This window comes from Canis lupus, chromosome 8, assembly GCF_011100685.1.
Source record: "Canis lupus familiaris isolate Mischka breed German Shepherd chromosome 8, alternate assembly UU_Cfam_GSD_1.0, whole genome shotgun sequence".
Taxonomy (NCBI): domain Eukaryota; kingdom Metazoa; phylum Chordata; class Mammalia; order Carnivora; family Canidae; genus Canis; species Canis lupus.
In genome coordinates this window covers 41,004,450-41,024,557 of record NC_049229.1, presented here as the reverse complement: position 1 = coordinate 41,024,557, position 20,108 = coordinate 41,004,450, and the positions used below count along the sequence as shown (strand labels likewise).

Genomic DNA, 20,108 nt, shown 5'->3' with positions numbered 1-20,108 from the left:
CCCGTCTTTGGCCCAGGGTGTGATCCTGAAGACCCAGGATGGAGTCCTGCTTAGGCTCCTTGCATGGGGCCTGCTTCTCCCTCTGTCTGTGACTCTGCCTCTCTCTCTCTCTGTCTCTCATGAATAAGTAAATAAAATCTTTTAAAAAAATTAACAATTAAAAATCAATACAGTAGACCTTAGTTTAACCACTCTTTTTCTGAGGCTACCTTCTCTCTCATTTAAATAGAGTATCCTACCATTCTGGCCACAGGTATCTCCAAAGAGTGGTCAACCAAAATAAACTGCCACAGTGACTGGCTAATGTCATATGACCAAATTAACCAGATTAACAAAATTAGAACTCCTCCATGGGATTTTACATTTCAGAACTAGAAGTGAAGAGAGATCATGAAGCTGGAAAAAAGGAAATTAAAGTAAGTTAGCATCTATCTTCCTGGTTTCATGGAGAAAGTCTAACTGCCATAAGTGAGATTAAAGACAAGAAAAACCAAAAGAGATAATGGCAAAGGGTGAGAAACAAACTCAGTTGCATAAACTCCCTAAATCTATTCTTTGAGGCTTTTAAGCCTTCCTGATTCTATGAGAAGTATACCAGTCAAATCCAATTTTACTTTTATTTTATTATTTTTTTTCAATTTTGCTTTTTAAGCTAGTTTGACTTAGGTTTGTGTACAGTGGGAAAAAAAAGAATCCACTAAATAAAATGGTACATTTATTTCATTTAAAAATTCTAATACTGGGGGCACCAGAGTGGCTCAGTTTGTTCAGTATCTGACCCTTGATTCTGGCTCAAGTCATGATCTCAGGGTTGTAAGACAGAGAACCATATTGGGCTCCATGCTCAGTGCAGAGTCTGCTTGAGATTTTCCCCCTCTCCTTCTGCCCCTCCTTCTGCAGACTCTCTCACTCTCTAAAAATAAGTGAATAAATAAATATATGAAATCTTAAAAGAAAATTCGAATACTGTACCGGTCATCTATATATCTATATGCATCAGGTGACCAACTCAGATATTGTCCATCTTCAATCACATGGCCTTTGACTACAAGAATAATGTCTATTAAACCTAATTCTGAAGAACTTAATACAAACACCTAGTATTGCTTTTTGATTAATAAATTCTAAACTGAATTAACCCACAGAAAATTAAACATGCATCTCAGAAAGCTATGGAATGACAGAAATGAGGATAAGTCTTCTAAAAGCAATAAAATCCAGTCTTTGGATTTACAGTTCTGACATAGAACATAGTACTATAATATTATACTATAAGCCTAGATTAAGCTATATTGTCCCAATATATAATTTACAGACTAATAAACATATAATCCAAAAAATAACCTGATTAAAAATGATAATAACTTATACTGAAAGACAATATTACAAAGAAATTTTTGGTAGCTGTCTTAGATATAGCAAAACTAGTGGAAGTAGAGCAAAATGAATGATCAATAATGTTTAAATAGCTGCCGTTAAAAATGCATTTTCACATCAAATGAATTTATTTTCAGAGAAACAAAAGATAACAAGATAAAAATCCTTGTATTTTGTTTAATAACATTAAGGGTCTCAAAGATACTCTAAAACTGAAATTTAATAAATAGACCATAAAAAACATTAACTAAATTCATTTACCTGAACATGCAGTATGAGAATGTACAGCTCCATGGAAAATAACCACTTCAAAATCCACTGTTTATCCTCTGCTGACTGGCATTTTTAAGAAATTCAATTCACCATAGCAACCTGTCTTAACACCAGCAGATAAGTACAGGCTATATTTAGATATGATTGCTTTCCAGACGGCAATCCTGCCTTCCCTTCACATTTAATGCCATGATCCAAAGAACCAAAATAGCACTCAATCAGATTGTAGTGGAAAGTCAAGTATATTCAAGGGGATATGGCTATGTTTTGGAACCATGAAAAGAAGTTTCCACCAAAAGTGGTAAGATTTGTAAAGAAGTGCATTCAGGTAAATGAAATTTTCATCTCTAAGGAATTTACAATCAGATACAACTATTTTCAGTTTTATCTATGAAATGCTCTTATTAAGCACCAATCATCTGTAATATCAAAATACATTTCAACTAGCACATTGCTCTTTTTTAAATTACTATGCTGCATTTCCAATGTAGCATTATCTAACTAGAAAAGTAATTCTTTACAGATAAGGTATAACAAGAACTGTAGTAATACAGGCAAGTAATACAAGGGAAACAAATTGATTAAAATCCTATTATTACAAAATTACTATGAACATATTTACAATTCATAATCTTCATAATGATAATGAAAGGAAATTAGAAACAGTTTTATACAGTTTACTGCACAATATACCAAAGTTCACAATAATCAGACATTTTTCATATTCTCTAGATGAGTTGTATTGACTTCACTAAAAAGACAAAATAAATGTAAAGAACTGAATGAAGTTCACTGAAAAATACCAAGAACAAATCACCTTACCATTAGAATGGTACTATCAACAACAATAACAAAAACCACAAATAGAAAATAATGAGTATTGGTAAGAAAGTAGAGAAGATGGAACCCTTGTGCACTGTTAGTGGGAATATAAAATGGTGCAGTCACTATGGAAAAAACAATATGGCAGTTCTTCAAAATAAAAAACAGAATTATCATATGATACAGCAATTCTGCTCCTGGGTATACAACAAAAAGAATTGAAAGCAGGGTCTCAAAGAGATATTTGCACAACCATGTTTATAGCAGTATTATTCATAATAGACAAAAGTTGGAAGCAATTCCGTGTCCACTGATGGATGAAGAGATAAAATGTGGTGTACACATATCCAGTGGAATATTATTCAGCTTCAAAAAGCAAATTCTTACAGACACTACAAATGGGAGAATTCCCTTCGGACTATTATGCTAAGTGAAACAAACTAGTCACAAAAGACAAATACTGTAAAATTCTACTTATGTGAGATTTCTACATTAGTCGAAATCATAGAAACAGAAAGTACACAGTAGTTGCCAAAGGCTGGAGAAGGGATGGGGAGTTACTGTTTAATGGGTATAGAGTTGCAGTTCTGTAAGATGAAAAATTTTAAGGAACTGATTGTATAACAGTGTGTATATACTTAACATTACTGAACTATACACTTAAAATCGGTTGAGATGGTAAATTTTATGCTATTTTTATTTTATGACAATTAAAAGAAATACCAAGAACACTGACAAGAAAACATATTTCTTGATCCATAATATAATTTACCCAGGATTCAGAATTAAGGTCTATTTCACTGAATCATCCTTTTTTATAAATCACAAGATTATAAATTGTTAATATCTTTTCAAAACCTTGATGTCACTGAAATAATTTGAAAATATACTCTGAATAGCATAAAGGAGAAAAAAAGACTGACATTGTCATGTTGTCCAAAATTTTCAAAGAATATAAACTTTCCTTATTTGATGATAAGGAAAATTACTAGTATCCTGCATTATAAATTATATTTATAGTGTCAAGAGATGTCCAATTCTAGTATGAATGAAACAATTCTTTCTATAACTTGATTTATGTAGCACATATCTATGATGATCCTAAATTTTTAAGCGCTTTTGCAAATTAAACAAGACACATCTGCCGATACCACAATGATAAGCATCAACACAATGAACAAACAGGTGTTCGATTCTGTTAGCTTTTTCACTCTTAAGTTATTTTTCTTCTTTTGATTCTTAAACAGCTTTAATAATGTCTATAAATGTTTCTGAGTTCAATAATTGTGTTAAATAGTTTATATGTAATAGGAAATCTAAAGAATAAATATGGTAATATGTTTTATCTTTCATCTTCAGCAAACAGTCAATAGGGATTTAAAAGTATTTTTGAGAATTACCTCCATAAAGAATTACTTCTATAAAGAACACAACTAAATATAACTTAAAGAATTTTATATACAGTATTTAATTTGCATATAATAAGTCATCTCTCTAGCAGAGATAACAAGAAGCATAAATGATTTTTTATAACTTAAATAGTATGCATCTCTTAAAGAGAACAAAAATTAATTATATCATACTAAGAAAAACTACCTGTATGTATGAAAAGTATATATCACATTGGATATGTTTCTAATATAGTGAAACATAAAGTTAAAATTGACAATGCTTTTCAATGTGCCATTGAGAGACCACAAGTAAAACAAAAGGTCTTACAACACAACAGAACAGATTATACACACAGTAGAGGAAATCAATCTTAAAATACTTATAATCATAAATATAAGATGAGCTATTAGAACAGATAAAATTGTTCACTTTAAAATGCAACATACATGCAAATTACTAATTCAAACAAAACCAGCAAGAAATGAACGTCAAGGTCCTCTACTTGGTCTTAACACTTAACACTTGCAGAACTGTGATAGAAAAAATTATTCTCAGAATAATTACCAAAGAAGAGAGCTTCTCAAGTATCCCTTTTACTTCAATTTTCCCACAAGTCACATTCTGCTCTCATTATTAAAACAGATCAAAATTAGTAGTAAGGCCAGAAAGTCTTTCTTAGGGATTCACAACTTTCTTATCTTTTTCTCTCATGGCATCCCTTCATCATGTTCTTGTAACATAGGTCATGCAGTTCCATCAAGCCCAATAATTAGTTTTACTACACAATGGAAGTAAAGTCTTGGGGAGTACGGTATACACAGTCTAGATAAATGACAAAGGGCCCATCATATTATTCTTAGCTTGACACAGATTTAAAAGAATTAATTAGTCCCTTTTTGTTCTTCCTGTTCATTCTCCTGAGGCAATAATCCCTTAAAACTTCATTCATTCATTTATAGATACATGCATACACACACACATGCACATACTACAATTGATTTAGTTTTATTTTATTATTTTGCCCACAGAAATTCCATACATCCTGATTTATCCAACTATGACATACTATCTATTGCTCCCAGTGTCAATATTGAACAGATAGCCTGGCTTCTCTTCAGCTTATTTTTTTCTTTTCTCTTTACTGTCTCCCTTTTGAACAGCCTTAGTGATTGTAATATTTAATTTTCTTTACACATCAACTCCTTTTAGCATCAGCAGCTCAGGAGTCTGGAGTATTCATCAAATGCCAGTGATTTTTTTTTAAGTAGGATATTTTTTACTGAAAAACATTATTTCTGACATATTTTCAACTCATTGTTCCAATATAAAAAATTCAACTCCATATAGAACCATGTAGTATACATGAATCAATGAACAAATAGTAAAGATTTTTTGTTAGGAGTTTGGGACAGAAGAGAGACAAATGGCTTCAGGAAAAAAAAAAAATCCATACCCATGAGGTATATACTAAGTGAATATCGCTATAGAATAATAAGTTAGAATAAACTATTTTTCACAATAACAACTGAAAAAATACATTATTTTTCCACACTAGGCATTTCCTTCCTTAAAGAATTTTGTTAAGGAAGAAATATATCACTAAAATATGAATTAGAGTCATTAATAGTACATTTTGTACAATTCTTAATTAAGAAAAGCTCTTTCCAAGTAGCAAAGCAAAAATGAATTCTCACTAAATTCTTACAGTCAAGACCAATGCCAAGAGAATAATGCTAAATTAAGATATCTGCTATTTTAAAACAGAGACTCAGAATTATTTTGTCTAACCAATGCAGTAGTGATCTCACAAAAATTTCTCTTAGAATACTAAGATTAAATTTAAAATTAAATGCTAGGTTGCAAGATGAGTATTATTCTACATTCTGGGAAGACATACCAAATTCTCTGAAAACACTATAACTGATTGTTATAATCAATATTCAAGTATACTTCTCCATAGCTTTTATATCATTAAAATCTATACGAGCACATTTTTTCCACCAAGGCCACATTACACACATAAATAATACTATTGTGACCAAAAATATACCTTACAAATAATACAATAATGGAATAACTTTTGTTATCATCCAAATAGATGAGATCTTTCAAAAACAATTATAAAGCTTCCTCTCATATCTATAAGGAAAATAGAATTCTTCATGCAAATAAATGTTATTTAACTATAATTTACTGGGAATATTTATAACAACAAAGAATAGTTATATTCTTAATTAAATATTTATAGGACTGAAAGGACAACTTTAATTTTCAGTGAGATAAAGATCATGGAGAAGGAATATTGACGTTCCTTTTGAGTGAGGAAAAGAGAACTAGATTAACAAAAAAACTGAGAGTTGAGTTTTGAAGTTCATTTCTAAATTCAAATTCTAAATTCATTATAAACTTTTAAGATTTGGTCATTTTCAAGATTCTGTATCTTGTGACTATTTTTTTAAATGACTAGAAAATCATTAAAGAATCAATATCCCTCAGATTCAACACATGCTTGTGTTTTATTCCTCACAAAATACTCAATAAATTACTAGTAAAACCAGTTGTAGTGTAGATTACATATGATGTGAAAGGTGGATTTCCTTTTATATTTTACTGAATGCATTATATATATCATTAAAGAAAGCACCTGCCAGAACTCAATTTTCTTTTCTCTGCTGCCCAAGGCTTAACTTGTTTTGTTCTGTTTTTTTTTTTTTTTAAATAAAAAGTGTTCTTACCAGGAGGGTATGTTCATATAGAATATAGGATGCATAATTTACAGCAAATATAAAATTATAAAACATTAACTCATAAAATATAAATAGAAAGCTACATTAGTAAGAAAATTAAAACGTGAAACCTAAAAAACTCTTCAAAAAATCTTCTTTATAGTGCTTTCTAATGTAAAATATTATAAATATATTAAAAATATTCTAATATGTTATAAATAATTATTTTATATTTGTAATTATACTTATAAATAAGTATTATCAAAAATGCTTAAAATTTATGTGAGCAAATTCAATCACACCTTTCCCAGCAAATGAATAACTCATCTTTCCTACCAGTATCTATTGCCACGTTGGCAAGGTACCATCAACCATTAGTAAAAACTCCTTGCAAGTCGATCATTAATCAGTGTTCTCTCTTCTTCTAATTATCTCTTCTTTTTCTAAAAAGGAACTATTCTATACCTTCACTTCTACTGAAACTGTTGGATGTGTTTACTGTATGTAACAAATTGTTAGAAAAGAAAAACTCAACATTAAAGTAGTTCTCAATTATAACTCTTTTGAAAAAAGTCAAACTAACAATAAAGTTTTAAATTAACTTAGTACTGAAAACCAAATACTCACAAAGAAGGATCTTGTACGAGATCTTTGAGATTTATCCCACTGCGATCTTCTGCAAGATTCCTGAAGCAACTATCACTCACTAAACAGGAAAGGTGGAGAGGAAAAGAGAATTAATTTTTGTTTACATTTTATTTCAATTACTACTGACAAATGTAATTTTAAATTAAAACCAGTTCTCTGGATATGATTTTTCCAAACATCAATGCTAATCAATTTCTGGGCATAGTTTAAGCAACAAATATTAATATTCGGTAACAAGCCAATAATCCAAGCATACAAACTTTAGGTAAATACAACATATAAAAGACTAAACACTTGGATCTAAATTTTGTTCTTACTTTTATAAGACTAAATTACGAACACATAGTGGCAAGTCACTGCTTCCACGACTAGGGGAAAAAAAAGGTAAACTGTCACACCAATTATATTTTTAAAGATTTTAGACAACAATGTGAGATAATAAGGATAAACTAGGAGAAAAATAATACCCCTTAGGTAAGCTGAGCTTCCTATAGTTTTCATTTCCAGGAGGACTTGCCACTTATGAGCTAAGAGTCAGAAAGAGGGACACTACTAGGGAAAAGAGAAACCAGCATAGTTCTTGATGGTCAATAGACTGGCATGACAGACTGAAATTCTATGGAACCCTAAGAAATCCTATGAAAACCCATTTTCTGCTGGAAGATTTGCTGAGGGCTGGGAAGCAAAAGAAAATTTGGAATGAGTAAGAAAAAAATGGGCCAGAGGGCAAATAGGAGGGTGATTAGGAATCAAAGTCACCCAATAATAGGTGGAGCCTGCCACTTTCAGTGTAGAATTTAAGCAGATCTCCCCTAAAAAAAAAAAAAAAAAAAAAAAAAAAAAAGGATTTACTCTCAACCAAAAGCAAGGAAGGAGTGAAAGGGGGCAGAACTCGAAAGATATAGTAAAAATGCCCACAATTTCAGAGTATGTAAGTACAAAGTCACATCAGAAATATCTGCAACACAACAGTTTTATCCTTAAAGACATTTCTGACCAGAAATAGACTAAATATAACTAAAGCTTTCACTCTAACTACCCAGTTCAATTTGAAGTTCAGTTAAAGTGACTGGCACTTAACAATAACCTCTATATCAATTTCTTTTTTTTTCTCTATATCAATTTCTATGATCCTATAATAAATAGTATTTGGTGTACAACAAAAATCACAAAGTATGGAGAAGGACCTCAAATATGACCAATTATCAAGAGAAAAAATTTTCTATTTTACAAATAGATAGATTAGATAGATAGATAGATAGATAGATAGATAGATAGATAGATGCTGACGCACAGATGATACAGAAATAGAAGACAAGGAGTTTAAGAAAACTTAAACTTTCAAAAAACTTATTTAATATAAGTTGAAGGTACAGAAAAATGTTCACAGTAGACAAAAGAAGGAAAATTTCAGCAAAGAATTAAAATCTATGAAAAAGAATCAAATAGTAACTTTAGAATTGAAAAATACAGTATCTGAAATTGAGATACCAGTGGGTTAGTTTTATAGCGGACTCAATATAAAAAAAGACACAGGATTTGTGAAGAGATCAGCAGAAAATATCCAAACTGAAGTAAAGAGGTGAAAAAAAGTATGTGAAAAGAACAGAGCAAAAGAAACATATAGGAATCAAACAACCCAATGTAACTGTAGTTGAGAAGAGAATGGGGCAAAAGCAGTATTTTCAGAAAAACAGGTGAGAATATTCCAAAATTGATTCAATACACTACACTTCCCTGACTCAGGAGTATAACCAACAACACACCGGAAAAAGTAAAATAAAATGATCCCACCAGCCAAACTGCTGAAAATAAAAGATGATAAGAATATCTTAAAAGCAGCCAACAAGAGAAAAAGGACACATCATCTTCAAAGGAAAATCAGTAAAACTTACAGCTAAGTATTCAACATAAACTATGGAATCCAGAATACAATGGAAAACTTTGATCAATATGCTGAGGGAAACTGGAAATTTAAAAGTCTAACCTTGATAAAATATCCATCCCAAAATTAAAGGCAAAATAAAACTCTACTTATATAGTACTTTGTATTTGTTAGTATAAATATTAAGTGATTATTTTCTATTTCAATTTAACAATTTTTTTAAAAGATATTATTTATTTATTCATGAGAGACACAGAGAGAGAGGCAGAGTACACAGGCAGAGGCAGAAACAGGCTCCATGCAGGGAGCCCAATGTGGGACTCAATCCCAGGACCCCAGGATCACACCTGGGGCAGAAACCCAACCACTGAGCCACCTAGGTGTCCTCAATTTAACAATTTTATTCTATGTATCTTAAAGAGTCATTTATAACCTACATATGGAGCAAGAAGAATATGACATTCACCTTATTCCTTCCAAAGATCCATTACCTAATATTTTATTTAGATTTTATATTCCTTTTTATAGAGTCCCTCAAAATTACAAATGTGGATCTCTCTATGAAATAAATGATAATTCATATAAACAATGATGCTTTAAAAACACTGAAGTTGAAAAAAGTTGGGATTCATTTTTATTAATTTCCAAAAGATATTCCTCACTTTTTATTTCTTTGCAATGAGTGGAATAATTTTGATTACATAATATATAGTTTTCATTCCATATTTAGCAGACACATCTCAACCTGTTGATTTAAAACTAACTTCCTGCTTTTCATAATTTTAATACAAATGCTCTTTATTACAGCATCTCCTGAGTAGGACTAAAAGGAAAAAAAAATGTTGGCACACTGTAAGGGAAGTTAGTTTCCTGCTCTGCTGAACTAAAATTGAAGGTATAATATATCATAAAATTTGTTCTCAAAAGTTTCTCACCCAATTTGGCAAATATGAGAGCTTAGTTACAAACTTCAAGAGTCTGAAAGTTTTGCAGGCTTAATTAAAATAGAATAAACCTTTGCTCCTTTAAAGGCTTGCTAGTCAGCTATCTGTGAAATGAGTTCTGCTAAAGAGGCACTTTTTAAAATTCATGTCCCATCCAAATATTAAGTTAAAAACAAAGCAAGAAATCAAGAAGTTTCCTAATAAAAATTCTAAAATTTTAGCTGCCTAACAATATTTATTATATTTAAAGTTTTCTTCCACCAAAACAACAAATTTTGTTTTTTAATTATAAATAAGAATATGGTACTTTTTAGGAAGGAAGTAAACATAATTTTTTGTGTGTAAACGCATTAAAATTAATCAGTTTGGGTCACCATATTTTACTGTTTTTTACCCTCCAGTATATGATGACTACAGGAACCACTATGCTCTTCATTCTACTGACTAATGAAAAGTCATCAATATGTCATCACAAAAATCAGATAAAATGGGAGAAATTACAATAGAAACCTGTAGTCAAACTTTATGGTATTAACATGAACATTATACACTTTACTTCAGTCTGTTTTATATTGATATAATTAACTTGGAAGGATACAAAGAAATATTAGAAATATTTGTAAACAGACTTTTTACCAAAGTTCCTATTCAATTACATGCATTTTTTCCGGTAAATGTTCATCGTTTGGATCTATAATCAAGATAATAATTGAAATTCATTATATCTTAAGCATTTCATATTTATTAACTCAATCTTCTTTATCATGCTGTGATAAGCCTATCTGTGTCACCATTTTACAGGTGAAGATTCTGAAGCATGGGGAGATTAAGCATCTTGTGATGGATCCTACAGCTAATAAATTGAAGCTGGGAAAATCTAGATGCTGTAACTCCAGAGGTGATACTTTTAACCACTATACTATACAGACCATAGTCCTCATCAATCACTCATATATTCTGAATTCTGTATTTCTGTAACTTCAAAACACATAAAAGTTTTACAACTAAAATTCACTATGAGACAGTTAATTCCAACTCAAAGCATCATTAAAGAATCACAGTTTTTAAAGTAGAATGAAACATTATGGATCTTCTAGTTTAGAAGTTAGTTAACTGTGCTTCATATCTCATGGATTCTATGGAGGTGTCTCAGAGCAATGATATTCCTTTTCCCCTTTCAGCTAAAGAGCTCCGTTTTTATTTGTTTATATATTAGACTGCTTTAAAATTATGTTTGCAAAAATCTTACTAAAGAAATTTTTATAGAAGCTGAAACACACATACATATATACACACCTCAAAACAGTATTAGTTCCACTCATCATTATTTTATAAATGAGATCACATTTTGCCTATGGTCTGCAAGAGTCAGCACCATTTGAAAATTGCTAGGGTAACAGTAAAAACAGATCCAATCTAAAACTCATTCATTCTGTAGTTTCAAAATACCTAGCGAAATAAAGTCTCAAAGAAATGGTCCTGTGAAAACAACTGGTAATTAAAATAAAATGTATATTTATACAATCTAGAAATTCCAAATAATTTATTCAAAGTTAAAGTGGACAAATAAAACAATAGTTCACAATAATAGAAAAAGATAAAGATACTGATATAAGTGTTTTCAAAAAATACATATTTGAATATCAAAAGTTAAGACCTTGTTCTTAGAAACATTACATATTTTCCTAAAAAAGTCCCCTTCTATGATCACAGTGTGAAAGTTAAACGTTTAATTGAAAAAGTTCAATATGATAGGATTTTAAAATATCACCAAAAAAAATTGAACACATTACTGGTTTTATTCTAAATATACACACACACACACACACACACACACACACACACACACACAATAGCTGACATAAGAAAAATTAGACTGATTCCATAATTTTAGTCATATTTTTCAAGATAAATCTATATTTTTTTGTTTTTAAATGAAATTCACATAATATAAAGTTCATCTTATTATTTTTTAAATTTTTTTATATTTATCAGAATTAGCCATTTTAAAGTAAAGTTAAGTGACATTTAGTACATTCACAATGTTGTGTGACCACTACCATTATTTCCAAAACATTTTCATCATCCCAAGAGAAAACCTGCTACCCATTAAGCTGCAAGTCCCCATTCCTCCCTTCCCCTAATCCCTGGCAACAATCAATCTGCTTTCTATCTCTGTGGATTAGTCTGGATATTTCATTCAAAGGCAAGCATACAACATGTAATTTTTGTGTCTGAATTCTTTCTCTTAGCATAATGTTGTCAAGATTCATCCGTGTTCTAGCATCTATCAGTACTTCATTCCTCGTATGGCTAAATAATACTCCATTGCATGTATGTCTGATTTTTGTCTATTCATGCATCCTTGGTTGGCCATTGGGGCTGTTTCTACCTTTTGGTTATTGTGAATAGTGCAATGAGCATGTGTGTACAAGTATTTGTTGAGTCCCTGTTTTCAATTCTTTGGAGTAGACACCAAGAAAGATAATTGGTGGATCATATGGTAATTCCGAGTTTAATTTTTTGAGGAACTGCAAAATTGTTTTTCAAAGCAGTTACACTATTTAACATTCTACCAGCAATGTAAGAGGGCTCCATTTCCCAAAATCCATAGTGGTTATTTTCTTGTTAATTTAGTCATAACAGTGGGGTGTGAAGTATTATCCCATTGCGGTTTTGATTACATTTTCCTAACGACCAATGATATTGAGTATCTTTCCATGTCCTGTTGACCATTTATCTTCTTTGGAAGTCCTTTGCACACTTTTTAATTGGGTTGTTGATATTCCTGTTGCCAAGCTGTAAGACACATTTATATATTCTGGATACTAGGCCCTTCGCAGACATATGATTTACAAGTATTTTGTCTAATTCTGTGGTTGTCATTGTGTCCTCTTGATAGCATCCTCTAATGTACAGAAGTTTTTAATTTTGATAAATTTTGTCTATTTTTTCTTTTGGTGTCACATCTAAGAAACCATTATCAAATCCAAGGTCATGAGAAATTTCCCCATGCCCTCTTGTAAGAATTTTATAGTTTTAACTCTGTATATGTCTTTTATCCATTTTGAGCTAATATTTGTACATGACGTGAGGGTAAAAGTCTGACTTCATTATTTTACATGTGTTATTAAATTGTCCCAGCATCATTTGTTGAAGAGGCAGTTCAAAATTTCCCCACTGAATGATCTTGACACTCTTCTAAAAAACCAATTACCTATTTACATATGGGCTTATTCAATTTTTATTCTATAGATCTATATGTGTACTCTTATGCTACTATCACAGTTTTGATTACTGTAGCTTTGTAGCAAGCTATTAAATGGGGAACTGTGAGTCCCCCAATTTTGTTTTTCTTTTTCAAGGTATTTTTGGCTACTCAGCATTTCTTGCAATTCTATATGAATATTAAGATTCTGGTCCATATTTTATAACACCAAATTCTAGTTGTCATTTTAAACAGATTCACTTTTTCCATGTTTTATTCTTTTATTTTATTGATGTGAATCTGAAGCATAAGTTATTCCAAGTGCAGACATTCTTACTGTTAGATTTATATGTGCCAATAAAGTAAAAGGCATATATAATCACCCTGTTTGGTAATATCATCTATATACTCAAAGATTTGCTTTAAACTAGAGCTCCTAACACCCAATATTTATATGTGGAAATGTGTTAATTATCTGATTTTAATTATGTAATATTTTTCATGCAGACAATATAGGATGATTATGGCCATATTTTTTCTTATAAAACTTGAAATCCTACCACCACACTGTTTCAAACAAATAAACCCAAAAGAGTAGTGAGAACATCCTTTTGCTTCTGTTGATGTGATCCACTTATGTTGCCTTTTATGTTGCCTCAACCTACCCCTGATAAGCAATGAGAATAGTGTCTGCTCACTTTGACCTCTGCAGCCAAACTATTACCAACCACTATTTCTCTCTATTGGATCTCTGACTGAGACAGTTTCTTGTGACTTAAGAGGAATGCCTATTTCTATTCTGCTCTCTGCCTAGTCTTGATAGCATCTCTGTGATCCCACAGATCAAATACCTCCACATCTGGCTCCGTATCTCGCCATAGACGACACTACTTTACAGTGTTCACCTGATTCATGCATAAACAGATTCATTTTAAAACACGTTTTACTATAACCAACTATCTGTCCTCAGATACTACTTTGTATTTCCTTCCATGTCTAATTTCTACAATTTTCTACCTGCTAAAAGCAAAGTTCTTGAATTCTTCTAGGAAAAATTGTAAACTAAGCACAAAGAGCTACTACTGAGCAAACTGAATGAGGTAAATGAACAACAAATGAAAGTAAACAGTAGTGTCTGAAATTTGGCAATTTTCTTAATGTATTCCACTCAAAATTACAAGCCAAAACAATGCATTTTTGCAAAACCTATACTATGATGGTCATTTCACAACTATCTATGTTGCTTTAATTTTAATTTCAAACTGTTTTGTGAACTTTGTGTGTGTCAAAATAACACATTCCCATCCTGAAAAAATTAAAGAAGCAAACTCTTTTCCCAAACTTTACAACACATGTATGTTCTGAGTTCAAGCTACAGTTTTAACAGCATTTTTCAAATCTGATGCAAGTGAAAAGACAAATTTTATATTTCAAAATCCACTTAACTCTGCAACTGATGAGCTTCCACCCTATCTTTAATTCTAAATGATTACTCTGCAACGTAATAACATGCTAAAAAGCAAAAAAAAAAAAAAAAAAAAAAAAAAAAATCCCAACAGAATTCTAAAAACACATTACAAATAATTACTGTGCTCAATTAGAATAATATATTCATGAATTCATTATTTATCAATAACTACCTGTGGTAAGAGACATTTGCAAAGATAAAATACTCATGCAAATCAACACGAACAGATGAACATTTGCCATAGTTATTAATGAAAGGAAATAGTAACTATAAGCTCCAATTATCCCATTTCATTCTTCAGATAGACAAATATATATGACAATATTGCACTCAGTTATAATTATAATATTTGGATTTCATAAATTTACAAATTGTGTAAATCTATTTTGTTATACCAGTTTATATATAATATCCTCAATTTTGCACTTGGCCTGCAAAACAGAATATTTACTATCTTGTATTTTATCAAAAAATTTAAAAGTTTATTGACCCTTGGTTTACAGTAGAATTACCACACAATACAGAGAGCTAGTAAATGTGTAATTCCTGGTATGTGCATTTGTGTCACATATGCACATGCCCTTGCACAGAAGGTGCTAACTGATTTATGCTCTTCTCTATTCCTTCATATCTCTGGCCAAAGTCCATATCAAAACTCAACTTATTGGGAAAACTTACAAATACCTCCATCCTTGCCTCTACAGATTCTCCTACTAATCCCAGACAATGAGAAATCAGTGAAAATTCAACGGGAAGCCAGAACTACTATGCCCCCTACCCCAGCACACCACTGAGGTCCCACTTCAAGTATCAAAAAGTCCTAATTGAGAACTTGGGCTTCTATGCCAAGCAAGCAGTAAAGAGGCCACGCTCACCTACATTTACGTACCTAGCAGTGTCTGAATGAATCAATTAAAACAGAAGGATTACATAAGATTCACAGTTCATCCTATAATCAATAATAAATCAAATATAACAAAAACCAGGAAGATTCCAAACTAAGTGAAAAAAAGACAATTGACAGGTGCCAAGACTAAAATAGTAGAGATGTCAGAATTATCTGGAAAAATTTAAAACCAGAGAAAAATAGACTGAAATAATAAACAAAGCCTCAAGAATCCACTAGACAATAACAAAAAAACCTAACTTTACCATCGTCTGAGTCTCAAAGGAAAAGAAAGAGTGCAGACCAGAAAAGATAGTTGAAAAAATGATGGTTTGAAAACTTTCCAAATTTGGCAAAAGAATACAAACCTACAGATTCAAGAAACTGAAAAAAACTCATAAGGATAAACTTAATGAAATCTGTAGCAAGAAAAATCATACACAAACTTCTGAAAACTAAAGAAAAAGAAAAATATTCTGTGAACAGTGAGAGATAAACTATAACAATAGGGGGAAAACAATTCAAATGACAGCAGATTTCTCATCAGAAACCAGGTAGGACAGAAAGATCACTTTTTCTAGTGATCAAATAAAAGCACTGTGAACTCACATGTTATATCCAGGGAAAATATCCTCCAGAGATGAAGGAGATATTAAGACACTGTCAAGTAAAAGAATATTAAGAAAATATGTCACCAGCACATCTACCTTAAAAAAGCTAGGTCTGAGAAAACAAGTCACAAATATCTAACAAGACTGTCAAAGAAAAATGAGAGAAGACACAAATTGTCATCAGAAATGAAACAGTAGGTATACATATATCACTACATACTACAGATATCAAAACAGTAATAAAGGAATATTACCAAAAACTCTGTAAAGGATTAAGTTCAGAACCATAAAGGCAATGAATCAACTCCTCAAAAAAACAAAGATTACCACAACTCATCCAAGATGAAATAGATAATCTGAATAGCCCTGTAGCTTGTAAGGAAATTGAATTTGTAATTTTACAATTCCCCAAAAAAAAGAAATCTGCAGGCTTGGATGGCTTCACTGGAAAATCCCACCAAAATTTTAAAGAATTAATACCAATTCCACAGCATATTATCTAAAAATAAGAGAAAGGAATACTTCCAAATTGATTATATGAAGCTACTACTACCCTGATGCAGAAACCAGACAAAGGTACCAAAAAATAAAATAAAAAATTTTTAAAAAACAACATTTATTTCACATGTGAATACAGACTTCAAAATCCTTAACAATATGTTAGCAAATCGAATTCAGCAATAGAAAAATATAATTCTACACCATGACTGAATGGGGTTCATTCAAGGGATGTAAGGCTGATTCAATATTTGAAGAACTACCAATGTAATCCAATATAAAAACAGACTAAAAAAGTGCAATCACATGACTATATAATTGAAGCAGAAAAAAACTGTACAACATTCAACACCCCTCTGATAAAAATTATCAAAAATGAAAATGAATAAAGGGAAATCCCTTAACTCTATAAACTGCATTTATAATAATCTTCATCTAACTTTTTTTTAAAAGATTTTATTTTTTTAAGTAATCTCTACACCCAACATGGAGCTCAAAATCCAAGATTAAGAGTTGCATGTTCTATCGATTAAGCCAGCCATGCACCCCCAGCTAACATCATTCTTAATGGTAAAAAGACTGAATGCTTTCCCTTAAAGTTCAGGGACAAAACAAAGATGTTGGCTCTCATCACTCTTATTCAGTGAAATAATGGAATATTTAGCCAGTGCAAGAAGGCAATAAAGTAAAACGTATATAGAATTGGAAAGAAGGAAGTAAACTGTCCTTTATTGCATGCAGGTGTCAGGATTATTAACATAGAAAGTTTACACAAATATCAAAGATACTTGATCTGATTAATGACTTCATTAATATTTACACAAATATCAAAGATATTTGAACTGATAAATGAGTTCATTAATATCTTGGGATATAAGATCAACATATAAAAATCCATTGATATTCTATATACTAGCCATGGAAAACATGAGAGACTCCTAACTCTGTGAGGCAAACAGAAGGTAGTGGAAGGGAAGACGGGCAGGGGGATGGGATAACTGGGTGACAGGCACTGAGGACGGCACTTGATGGGATGAACACTGTATGTTATACTACATGTTGGCAAATCGAACTTCAATAAAAAAAAAAACAAACATGAATCTTGAAATTTAAAAAATACCATTCACAACTGTACAAAAGAAAACAAATTCACACACATATATATCTACAAATCCTGTATATAAGACTTCTATACTGAAAATTACAAATTTCTGGTGAAAGAAATCTAAGACCTAATAAATGGAAAAACACACATTGTTCACGGACTAAAAGACTAAACACAGTAAAGACACGAATTCTCCCCAAATTGATACATAGATTTAGCAGGCTTCCTATCCCAATCTCAGTGAGTTTTGTGTACACACAGACAATATTATTCAAAAATTCATATGGAAAGGCAAAGGAATTAGAATAGCCAAAAATATTTTTTAAAAGAACTAAATGGGAAAAATCATTCCTCTAAATTTCAAAACTTATATACAGTAATAACTGTTTGGTATTAACAAAAGGATAAACACATCTATCAATGAATCAGAATAGAGGACCCAGAAACAGACTAACACAAATATGCTCAAGTCGGATTTGACAAAAATGCAAAAGCAATTCAATGAAGGAAAGACAGACCTGTACGAATGGTGCTGGAGCAGGTGGACATCCATAGGCAAAAAGTAACTCAAAATGGATCATGGATTTAATTGTGAAATGTAAAACTATACAAACTTTAGAAAGAAAAAATAATGAGAAAATCTTAGGGTCAGGCTAGAAATTCTTAAGGTTTAACACAAAAAGTACCATCCATAAAGGAAAATATAAACTATATTCCATCAAAATTAAGAACTTCTTCTATGTTGGGGTATCTGGTGACTTAATTGAGTAAGTGTCTGACTCTTGATTTCAGCTCAAGTCATGAGCTTAGGATTATGGGACCAAACCATGTGTTGGGCTCCACACCAGGCATGGAGTCTGCTTAAGATTCTCTCTTTCTGGGGATCCCTGGGTGGCTCAGGAGTTTAGCGCCTGCCTTTGGCCCAGGGCGTGGTCCTGGAGTCCCAGGATCGAGTCCCACATCGGGCTCCCTGCATGGAGCCTGCTTCTCCCTCTGCCTGTCTCTGTGTGTGTGTGTGTGTGTGTGTCTCTCTCATGAATAAATAAATAAAATCTTAAAAAAAAAAAAAAAGATTCTTTCTCTCTCTCCCTATGCCCCTCTTTTTTTTTCTCCCCCTCCCAAAACAAAACAAACAAAAACAAAAACAAAAAACAAGAAAACTACTGTATGAAAAATCCTATTAGGAAGGAGAAAACAAAAATTATAAAAAGAAAGAAAATATTTGCAAACAACATATCCAGCAAAAGACTGGTATCTGAAATACATAAAGAACTCTCAAACTTCAACAGGAAAAAATGAAATATTTTAACAGTAAAATGGACACAAAACATGAAAAGACATTTCACACAAGAGGATACACATATGGAAAATGTGTTCAACATCATTACATTTCCTAATGGCTAAAGATGAAAAGATGGTATTACACAATTATTAGAAAACTAGAATAAAAAATAACGACAAAAATGCTTGTGAGGTTGTAAAGGAACTGAGTCACTCCTACTTAGCTAATGGGAACATACAACTGTATAGCATTCAGTAATATGGTCTGGCAGTTACTTTAAGAACTAAGTATATAACATTCATATGCAACCTAGAAACTGCACTCCTGACCATTTATACCAGAGAAATAAAGACTGCTCACATCAAAACTTTTTTTTTTTAAGATTTTATTTATTCATTCATGAGAGACACAGAAAGAGAGACAGAGAGAGAGAGAGAGAGACAGAGGCAGAGGGAGAAGCAGGCTCCATGCAAGGAGCCCGACGTGGGACTCGATCCCAGGACTCCAGGATCATGCCCTGGGCCGAAGGCAGGCGCCAAACTGCTGAGTCACACAGGGTTCCCCCTCACATCAAAATTTGTACTCAGAAGTTCACAGCAGCTTTGTTTCTATTTGGCCCAAACTGGAAAAAACTCAGAATTAGAAAAGCATCCCCTCAGTCATGGGCAATGCTGGGCCAGAGAGGCCTTACCATAGGGCTACAGACTTCTGGAATAGAGAAGGGGAGAATATAAATTCTCTAGGGCCACCTTGATCCCACGAGGAAGTGGCATCATCATTGGGTATACCACCATGTTTCTCCTCCTCCTTTCTGAATCACTAGTAAGCAATTTCTTTTCCTACTGATAAGCAAAAGGTAAGGATGCCGACAGGAATACAGACATACAGATAAATAGAATTAAAGTACAGAAATAAACCCTGACAGTTAATGTCAATCTTAAATAAAGGTGCCAAGACAATTCAATAGAGAAAAGAATATTTTC

General features: G+C 31.8%; 1 protein-coding gene across 12 annotated transcripts in view; it reads right to left on the bottom strand.

Annotated features, from left to right (window-relative positions):
- GPHN (gephyrin) overlaps nucleotides 1-20,108 on the bottom strand; it is a 625,991-nt gene that overhangs the window by 457,865 nt on the left and 148,018 nt on the right. For all 12 annotated transcript variants that reach the window (XM_038544964.1, XM_038544965.1, XM_038544967.1 and 9 more), the window contains exon 2: nucleotides 7,218-7,296. In XM_038544964.1, the coding sequence (XP_038400892.1) occupies nucleotides 7,218-7,296 (79 nt within the window). The remainder of the gene's footprint in view (nucleotides 1-7,217; nucleotides 7,297-20,108) is intronic.